This window comes from Danio aesculapii, chromosome 19 (genome assembly GCF_903798145.1).
Source record: "Danio aesculapii chromosome 19, fDanAes4.1, whole genome shotgun sequence".
NCBI classification, from domain to species: Eukaryota; Metazoa; Chordata; class Actinopteri; order Cypriniformes; family Danionidae; genus Danio; species Danio aesculapii.
The window spans coordinates 22,500,091-22,511,297 of record NC_079453.1 but is presented as its reverse complement, the minus strand read 5'-3'; the positions used below and the strand labels follow the sequence as shown (position 1 = coordinate 22,511,297).

Sequence of the window (11,207 nt, the reverse complement as noted above, 5' to 3'; positions counted from 1 at the left end):
AGCTCAATCTCCCCTCTCCCTGTGAAAGGAGGGAGCCCTGGGCTCGAGGATCCCTTGAGCTCAGGGCTCTCTCCCGGGACAGTTTTAGCTGTTATATACTATAATGTGTTTCTGTTTAGTACAGCATATTATTTACAGTAAATAACTGAACTATTATGCCTCATATTTTTTATTGACAGTTTTATTGATCACCAAGATATGATTGACCTGGATTTAAGTTGCTTCGATTTAAAAATAAAAATAGTCAAAATAGCTTAGATGTAGCTAAGCTACTTTTGCCATGTAGCTTTTAGCTTGCTACATTTCCCAGGGGGTAGCTTTTTAGTGTAGTTAAGCTACATTTTAAGTAGAGTAGCTAATATCTTAGCTCACTACATTTTTCAGGTAGCTTGCCCAACACTGCTATTACAGGCCTACTCTGTATTTATTCTACAACTTTGTACTATCATAAATTGTCATAATTATCCCATAAAACAGAAAGATGTTGGGATTTATTCATAATACTTATTATTTGCTACTGATATCTCATTAAACAAATACAGCTGTTGTACCACAGAGATAGTTTAATTGTTTTGTTTTTTTAATGCTTTTTGGATCTTTAACTTATAAACAAATAGACGTTTTACTAAACTTTGATAATTTCCGCATAAATGTATCATCATATATCACGGAAAATGGTAGAATCTCTGCTTTAAGCTTTTGGTTTTTGGCACATAGTCTGGATAATTATGGTTCAGGTGTGTTGCAGTTGTAAATATAACTATTTCTTTAAATTGGAACTATAATGAATCAATAACATGCTTAGACTTTTATTACTGGATTAAGCATTTTTTTTTAATTTTTAAGCTACACACATTTAGATGGTTGTGTGTCGCCACCTTTTGGCCAACAATGTAATTCCATAAAAGAAAAGGCATCAAAGCTTTCAAATGGTTGTTTAAATCATTACCAGGGTTGTTAATCATTACAAAGGTTGTTTTAATCATTACTCTGGTTTCGCTAGACCCAATTTACTGGGGCACGTGCCCCAGTAAAAATCTCCAGTGCCCCAGTAAATGCATTGGGATATGATTTACTTCATATGCAAGTGTATTTATTAAGAGTGGTAATTCCAAAATAAAGACGTTATTCTCTATGTGCAACCGAACCAACGCTGGTGAAAACAACGTGTTTAATCAAAAAGCAAACTGACGCATCTCCGCGTGTGCGCAGAGAACCCGCTCGCCTCTCGCACGCGCTGCTTTTCTGCCGGAGCGAGTCCCGGTAGTTAACATGCGCGCAGTCAAAAACGCAGGCTACTTGGTTGTCACGCGCCGCTCATGCGTTGTAAAACCGGCGAAAGAGCCTTTTTTGTTTAGCTGGTCGACAAAACTAAAGCTTAAACAAAAAATCCTGATAGATTTTTTTTTGTATGAAGCAAAAAGGAGGTATAAGGAGTCAGGGAGGTAAAGACTTAATAAACCTAATTCTATGCCATGTGTCAAGTCTAAGACAACAGATAATTTCATAAAACATATTTATTTGTATTTTATTGAATTGTCTGTGGTGTTTAGTATAGATTTGTAAATGAATATCAGCCGGACAACTCTGCTTAGCTCCACACTACTGTTCTCCCGCTCTCACTTCCACACACCTCTTCTGACACCTAGTGGTCACAAACAGTAATAATAGGACTGAACATTAAGCAACACAACATTGTCTATAGAATTCATTCAAATGAAATTCATATTTTTGCAAAAGATTTCTTAAATGACCTTAGCATATCACTCCAGTTACTTTTATTTATAACAAATATTTATTTGAAATAAATATTATTATTATTTTATTATTTTATTTTATTTTATTTTATTTTATTTTTATTTTTATTTTTTATTTTTTTTAGGGGAGGGGGGTGCCCCAGTAGAGCTTTATGTCTAGCAACGCCCCTGATCATAAAAATAAGCTTTAATTTCTGAACTATTAACAGTTATCTTATTACTTGCATTTGATTGTTTTTGACTATTATAATACTGCTTAAAAAAATAAACATGCAACTCGCGATCACGTAGTAGGGTGTAATAAGGATCGCGTGGGTTTTAGAAGCGGGACCACAATTTTCATCCTAAACCTTTTAAGACATTGAAAATAAATTTGAATAGTTTGTGGTCTTAGATGAACTGAATTTAACGTTACATACTAAAAAGGGTCTAGAACTGCAGCTGATTTAAGCCTTTAACGGTTTGTGTTTTGTGCAGTTACTTGTTGTTGATTCCTCCTGCATATGTGATTCTTCCTGAAATCCAGGATATGTAGCAGAAATCCGCTCATGAAGCTCTATAGTCAGTCGATCTTTCACTCATTCCTCCAGCTCCGGTTTCTCGTCTCTAAGCGCACTGCAGTAGCCAGAATTTATTTATATATATATATATATATATATATATATATATATATATATATATATATATATATATATATATATATATATATATATATATATATATATATTTTTTTTTTTTTTTACTTTTTTTTTTTACTTTTTTTATTGTAAATTTTTACAAACATAGTACAAGAGAATACATCTCACAACAATTATGAACAAAATAAAAATAAATAAAAATGAGAGAAATTATCTCAATTATACGAAGTATAAACAGATGCCAGTGGTAAAAAAAAAATAGTTAAGATAATAACAACAATAATATTAATAATAATAATAATAATAATAATAATAATAATAATAATAATAATAATAATAAAACTTTTATTCAATCAATTGAAATTTACATAATGCTTCTAGCTTTTCTGTTTTTAATGTTACATAGTGTAGTACCATATTGTTTAATCTCCTTTATAAAATAATCACAATTTAGCATAGCTTTGGCCCATTTCTTTATATGAATATGATATTTTCCAAGTAATATTATTAGTTGTATTAGAAAATAGGTTGTATTTTTGAATCAATTCCATCTTGTATTAAAGCAAATATGACATCATATAACCCAATTAGCATTAGTGTACCAAATGTCCTTGAAATAAAGTGAGAATGTCAATCCAAAAGTATCCACATTGAAAAAACAGATGAGTAACAGATTTTTTAACAATACCACAACATTTGCAAGAGTTTTCTCTAACCACTTCAAACCGTTCAAATAACATTTTTACAGGATAAATTCTGTGTAAAATTTTAAAAGATACCCTTCTTTACTTTATTACTTATAATAAATTTATTTGTTAGTAACCATACTTTCTTCCACTCAATGTTTTCAAATTTTGATGACTAGAAGACTCTTGAAGATGGTATTTGATTCTTTTTTAATACATTTCTAATATATCTATTTCTACATTTATCTTTAACAATGTTAATATCATCAATATATAAAACATCATCACATGTCTTTGGCTGTTGGTCCACATTGTATACTGGGGTCACCACAGCGGAATGAACCACCATTTCATCCAGCATTTGTTTACGTAGCAGAAGCCCTGACCCAGCCGAGGCTCGAACCAGCAACCTTCTTGCTGTGAGGCGACAGCACTACCTACTGCGCCACTGCGTTGCCAATCTTTATCACATGAATCAAATTTAGTTTGTTCCCAGTCTTTTCCACACATTTGGGTCATACATGCCTGATTCTAATATTTAATAATTAAGGTTTTAATTTGAGCTTCAAATTCTTTACATTTCAGCAAACTATTGTTTAATTTCCAGTATCCCCTCTTAACCCTGTCTGACTGATTACCTGAAATGCCAATTTTAATCGATATGCCTTTGTGATCAGTTAAAACAGATGGTTTAATATTCACAAATTCTACTATTTTTTTCATACGTTCTAATATAAGCCAAAAGTCAATATGCGATTGGAGAGATCCATTCCTATTAGACCAAGTACTGTATATGCAAAGGAATTTGTATATTTAACCTTAAACATATGTTGCTCAATTCATTTGCACTATAGTCAACTTTCGGGAGCAATCTATCTTGTTGTCTATCAAAGATAATGTTAAAGTCACCATCCCAAATAACTTCAGCTGAAGGGAATTTTAATTGCAAGTTATTATTATGACCTTCAATATCTTGAAAAATTAATCCATAAATTTTTTTACTGTTGGTGGCATAAATATTTACATAATAATAATAATAATAATAATAATAATAATAATAATAATAATAATAATAATAATAATAATAATAATAATAATAATAAATTGTTCCTGGTTTATTTCAACAAGAAGAATGATCCAACGGCCATTTTCATCCGGTTTTTGAGTTATCTTCCCTAAAAACTTATCCTTTAAAATAGTGACACCTGCTGATCTATTTGAAGCGCCAAAATAAAACCAAACTTAGTCTTAAACTTGGTAACTTAGTCCTGAAATCCTTTTTTGCTTCAGTTAAAAAAATAATAAATAATGACCTTTATTTTTTCTGTGTACCTGTGTAAAGTCATTTCCCTTGGTTCCTTTCCATGTGAGGTGTCGCGCTGACAGATTTATGTATAATATGTAATTCACTCTTATCAAGGCTTCATTCAAATAAAACACACTTTGATCCAAATTCCTAACAGTAAAGAAAACAGACACAATTTTAAATGGTTTAACTGTTAATTGCTTTAATGACTCAACATGACATTTATTTTGAAGAATTGTAGGACTGTGGAAGAACAACTCACCTTTACATCACCCTCCGCAAAAGAGCACTGAGGTGAACAGTGAACACTCAGATGCCTTGGTTCGTGAATTAAAATTTTTAGTTAACTTCTCTTCACTTCAAATACCGCTTCTAACGGATTTATTAATGGGGTAACGATCAAAATACCAAGAGAGATCACAGAGTGGACAGCTCTGGATGTATCTGAACAGCTCTTTAACTCTTTGTGGCCTTTTCCATCTTCACAAATATAGAGTTATTGAGTGCTAATCTTAGAACATTTTGTATTGACTTGATACTTTATTATGAATCTGTCTGCTCATCGTTAAATAAGAAAGCTGCCAAAACAACTAAACTGCTGGAAAAATAATATCGTTATTATGATCATTTATAATCATTATTTTTAAATTATCAGCTCCCTTTTGGAAAGCATATGTAACACTCTTAATAATTTATTTATGGCTTGAGATATATTGAGATATATATATATATATTTTTTATCCTTTGTAACATTTGTGTAATTAGCTGTACAATGAATATGTATCATTTATATTCAGGTCACAAAATATTAGTACAAATTAATGTTTTATGTATTCCATAATGGTAGTAAAAAACTAATTTCATTATATATATATATATATATATATATATATATATATATATATATATATATATATATATATATATATATATATATATATATATATATATATATATGAAACGTTAAAATAATTATCAAGTAAAATGAAATACCTCCATAATTTTTAGATGGTTACTTATTTTCCTAACAATCAATTTTCTATTTACTGTTGTTTTTTCTTAAAGAAAAAAGTATTACCAACTAACTATATATAACGTGTCTCTCTCTACGGTGTATATTATAACATGTTTAAATGTATCATGTATCATATACGTATATATGCAAAACCTATTTATATAATCTCAAAGAGAATTTGGATCCTGTACACAGGAAGAGAAAACAATTTTCCTTATTGCATGCAAAGGATGATTCCTACCCGGAAGCTGTGTGCTTCCTGAGTCCTGATTGGCTGATTGCAACATTATGACGCGGCTGAAAATCCAATAGTGAGATGCCACACTTTGGTTACTTTGAAGAGCTCCGGGTTTGTACATCCGTGCCGTCCGTCTGCGCTTTCTCTTTCATTGAGTGCAGGGTTCCAGCACCAGTGGGCCTTTCTTTTGGGAACTCCTTCCTTACGCAGCACCACGTTAATAAGAAGCCGCAAACCGAGGGGCTGCAGGCATATAAACAGTTCCCTTCGTCTTTGCACTGAAAAGGGTTTAGCATGATGCTGGGTTTGCTGTTTATTGTTGCTTTCGCATCGGCCGCGCGCGCCAGTGATGTGCTCGAGTACACAGATGACGATTTTGACAGCAAAATAGGAGACCACGATCTCATTCTGGTGGAGTTCTTTGCACCCTGGTGAGTGGATGACTATTTTGTTGTTTAAAATATTTTTTCCCTTGCGATTTCAAAACTTAGTATAGCATACTAGTATAGCCTACTTAGTATAGCAACTAATATAATCCAATACAGCACGCTGCAGTGTATTTGAAGTAAGATTTATATATTAAGTCATTCTTTAGAAAACAGACAAACCTAACGTCAGTAAAATCAGTGTTCTGGAACTGCGTATAGGTTTAAAGTTACGAGTGTGTAATACTAGTTTGCTAAAGCGAAAGTAACTACAGCAGCCTCTTTTCACGTCACTTTAGGTCGTGGGATTTTTATAATAAATCTGAAAATGCAAATAGTTTTTTTTTTTTACCCTCACTGCAGTCAAAAACAAACCAATGTAATTCTCTCTATAGGGAGCCAAACTAATTAACGTTAAATAAAACACTTCCTGTTTGTAACTTTTCTTTTTGCTATTATTAGACAGTGGTATATTTGGTCGGCAGACGGTCATATTTTGCATAATGTCTCATTTGGTTTCTACTAGGCCATTCAGGTTTGTGAACACATGAGGTTGAGCAACTGATGATGACTTCTCATTATTAGGTCGACTGTCTCTTTAAGATCTCGCTTTCTAAACAAAAAAATGAACATTCTAGTTAGCATTAACGTTGCTGGTTGAAGTATTGGGATTTTATACCAGTTTAGCGTAGTAAACCTTGTGTCTTTTTAGTTCTGAAGTTCGTATTAGTTTGCAGCTTTTGTCAGTATATCAGGTAAAAATGCGATGAGGGGCGGCAACAAGGATGTTTGTAGGCTCGGCTGCTATCCGTTGTAACGTTATGATTGGTCAAAGAAGTTTCGCTGGCTGTGTGTGATTGGATGACACTAGATTACGTACCTCAGCATTACTTACTAACTTGAAACCGAATTTATCAATGAGTTAACTTTTAACGTGCCTCAGATTTAGCAACTAACGTAAAGGTGTAGTTCACCTGAAAACTAAAACTGGCGTTTACTCAGCATTATTATTAGTAAGGTTAGTAGTAGTAGTGGTGGTGGGTTTGTTTGTTATTGTAATAAACTTTAACTCCGTTCAGTCTTAAAAATGTTCAGAGGTCACAAGTCAACCAGTCAGATATATCTGTCTTTCTGTTGCCTAATTTTGCAAATGTTTACCTCATGTTTACTTTCAGGTGTGGTCACTGTAAGCGTCTAGCCCCTGAATATGAGGCAGCCGCCACTCGACTGAAAGGCATTGTCTCACTTGCTAAGGTAGGATTTCTCTGTGTGTGCAATTGTATTGAATGTCCACTTGTAGTGTACTTTAAATCTTCAAGTAAATTTAAAATAATTGTTTGACACGTTTTGCTCCTTATAACAAACTTATCAAATTAAAAACTAAAACTAGAAGACAAAGCAGACGTGGAAAAAAATGTGATCATAGCGATGTTGGTGTAGCGACCAAATTTGTTGTTTTTGCGGCGAGTTTATGACCCTGTGCAATTCATGACACAAGTTAAGTTGTAGTATTTACATGCAACACTTCATACTATTGATTGTTTTAAAGCACAGGTGTCAAACTTGGTTCTTGGAGGGCCGCAGCTCTTCACAGTGTAGTTCCAATTCTAATTAAACATACCTGATCAAACTAATTGAATAATTCAGGCTTGTTTGAAACCTACATGGAAGTGTGTTGGAGCAGGGTTGGAACTAAACTGCAGGGCTGCGGCCCTCCAAGAACTGAGTTTGACACCCCTGCTTTAAAGCAACCAAATTTACAGCATTAAACCTAAAAGAAAATGGAACCAGTGTTGCTTACAATTAGAATTACATTTTAATTTTCTAAGAAAGAGCTTTATTTTGAAATTGTCACATGATTTTGTTGTTTGATTTTGCTTGAAGTATATCTGTGCCATTTTAAATGGATTTGTAGTGCATTTTGAATAGGGCAACCTAATAATTAAGTTTAATTAGTTTTATCTCAAAATAAAACAAATTTGTTTCTCTCAACACACACAATTGTAGCACAACACAAGTTTCAATAATTATCACAAATTATTATAAATGCTTGTCAATACATGAATCAGTAAACTAACTCTAATTCATGTGCAATAGAAATAATTTAAAGTACATATAAGAATGTAGACATGTCCTACTTAAGCAGGTTTCATAGACGCTAAACTTTGTGTTTTATTAAATGTCAGTTGCATGCACACAAGTTTCTGTATTCAGTTTGCACTTTTTGAACATCATAAATTAGTGTATAATTTACATGTACTAGTTTTCCATGAAAGTTAGTGGAGGATTCCTATTAATATTAATTTCTGCTATAATCTAGGTGGACTGTACCGCCAATTCTAAAGTGTGCGGTAAATATGGTGTTAGCGGATACCCAACCCTGAAAATTTTCAGAGACGGCGAGGACTCTGGAGGCTATGATGGTCCCAGGACTGCAGGTATGTTCTTGTTTTAAAATTGCCATGAAACAGAACTTAAGATTGTCCTTTTTTCTGCTATTGGGACCTATCTACACTTGAAACAGTCCTGAATCTGGAAAAAAGAAGGGTGGTGCATGATTTCATTCTTTGGGAACTGATTGGATCGTTGAAAGATGGGTGTTGATAACAAAATGAAGGAAGATTGATGTATGGATTTATTTAGAGCAGAATTGAGACACCCACTGATATGTTTGCCCTAAAGGCAATTCATGTGACCAGGAAGTGAAGTAAGTCAATTTGAGGCGGAGGGAAGGTTATGTTATTTGATTAAATTTGATGAGGGCAAATTATTTTTTACAAAATAGTGAAATGCGCAGCTGCATCATTTATAACAAGAACTGCTACAGTTTATGCATATAAAACAAGAAGAGTCAATTTTACTACTTTAATGGAAAGATAAATGATAAAACTATAGCATTAATATCCTAAATGCCTATGAAAGTTTTTAGATTATAGTTGCTGAGACAAACCTTTACTAAGGGATAGAGTGAAGTCTTTAGCTTAAAATTACTCGCGTTAGAAGCATTAGGGCGGGTTGGTCTTGTTTCTATCTTTGATGTCAGCATGATTACCAAGTATGCAAACAGCAATTGGCTGATTGGGAGGGCTGGGCTCTTTGTGAGAGATTTATTAATGGAAATTTTGTAGAGTGCCATATTCAAATAAAGTAAAGTTTTAAAATAAAAATCTTGCCACATTCAAATGAAGGTTTTAAATGAAAGTATATTTTTAGATGCTTTTAAATATATTTTGATTTCAAACCTATAAACTTATTAAACTTAGTAAAAGCTTATTGTGGTCAAATATGTTTTCTTTTCGAGGTGGATTGCTGGCAGCAGCCATTTTTGGTTGCTCTGTGGATTTCGTTGGTTTAGGAGTAGTGAATAAGTCTCCTCTCGTTGGTTAAGATGCTAGTTTTAGCACAAAAATGTCTTGGAAAACTTTAGGACTGACATGACCATATTTTTTCCGTCATTACTCCAACAGATGGAATTGTTAGCCATCTGAAAAAGCAGGCTGGTCCAGCCTCGGTGGAACTCCAAAATGGAGCTGATTTTGAGAAGTACATTGGAGATCGTGATGCCAGTGTTGTGGGTGAGGGCTTCATTTTAGACTTTCATATTGCTTTTTTTTCCGTCAGTACTCTTTCTGTATTTGATTTAATGGTAATCTGTGTGTTCAGGTTTCTTCGCAGATGGAGGAAGTGCCTCTCAGGGAGAGTTTCTGAAGGCAGCCAGTGCTTTGAGAGAGTCCTACCGCTTCGCCCACACTAACAATGAGGATCTGTTGAAGAAACATGGCATTGACGGAGAGTGTGTAGCTTACCTTGGTTGTAGTGATATTAGTTGTAGTTTTGTGCAGAAATTCAACTTGGTATTGTTTATTTTCTTAATTTTGCAGAGGTATTATTTTGTTCCGGTCACCACAACTGAGCAACAAATTTGAAGACAGCAGTGTGTTGTTCACAGAGGACAAATTCACAAGTGCAAAGATCAAAAAGTTCATTCAGGACAACATGTATGTTTCAACTTTATGCAATGTTAAAATGACTAAAAATTGTTAAATGGGTAGTTCTGTCATCATTTACTCACACTCAATTGTTGCAAACCTTTAAAAACTTCTGGTAAACACAAAGGAAGATACTGGATAGGATGGAAAGCAGCAGCCATTGACAGATTTTTTTTTTTTTTTTTTTTTTTTTCATTCCTACTATGGATGTCAGTGCTGCTTTATTCAAACATTCTTTGAAATATCTTGTTTTGTGTTAAACAGAAGCTCAGAGTTTTGAAGTTGAGTGTGATTAAATGATGAGGAATTAAGTATGTTTTGGTTGAGCTACCACTTTAAAAATGTGGTCAGATAATCTGGTAATATCAACGTTTTTTTTCACCATCTGCTAGTTTTGGCATCTGTGCCCACATGACTGAGGACAACAAAGACCAGCTGAAAGGCAAAGACTTGTTGGTGGCATACTATGATGTGGATTATGAGAAGAACCCCAAGGGCTCCAACTACTGGAGGAACAGGTAAAACCTTAACTTGGTTTTGTTGACTGTTTCTCAGGCCGTTTTTACCTGGTATTAAAGTGCATACAAATGCGTCACTTGTGGCTGTTTTTTACAGTACTGTGCCAATCTTGGTCAGTCAGCATGGATATGGCTTAATTTTCCACTGTTGTGCTGATAAATGAGCTCTCTGGAATGTAATACAAATGCGTCAGTCTATGCCTTAGTAATGCAAGTGTATTGTATGATGATAACCGGATATTTCTGTTGTTAGGACTTTTTTTTTTTTTTCTTCCTTAAATAACAAAAAATGAATTAGTTTAAAATGCACTACTTCTGTTTAGCCTGTTATGGAGAATCTGATAGCCAGGCAACGTAGAAAGTGGCAACATCACAAGCACCGGTTGTCTTGCCATGCCTAGAACTTTTTTAAAATAATTTTTTTATGAAAACTACACTCAGTATCATACAACAGGTATGTAATACAATTTTGTTGTTGTTACCTATATCACAGTACTTATTCTGAACTTGCACAAAAACTATATGGAAATAATACAGAAATTATGCACCATCACCAAAACTATGTCAGCCAGACTAAGGGAATACATATCAAAATGGAATGACATGTAAACAAAAATGTTTTACAGCATAACATG

At 33.5% G+C, this 11,207-nt stretch overlaps 1 protein-coding gene across 1 annotated transcript; it reads left to right on the top strand.

The window, feature by feature from the left end:
• The first annotated feature begins 5,744 nt into the window (after positions 1-5,744).
• On the top strand, positions 5,745-10,607 carry LOC130246705 (protein disulfide-isomerase A3-like). Its single transcript, XM_056479814.1, has 7 exons — positions 5,745-6,071; positions 7,241-7,319; positions 8,386-8,503; positions 9,533-9,640; positions 9,729-9,858; positions 9,947-10,063; positions 10,447-10,607. The coding sequence occupies exons 1-7, from the start codon at positions 5,935-5,937 to the stop codon at positions 10,574-10,576; spliced, it is 819 nt and encodes a 272-aa protein (XP_056335789.1). The 5' UTR covers positions 5,745-5,934; the 3' UTR covers positions 10,577-10,607.
• The last annotated feature ends 600 nt before the right edge of the window (positions 10,608-11,207 follow it).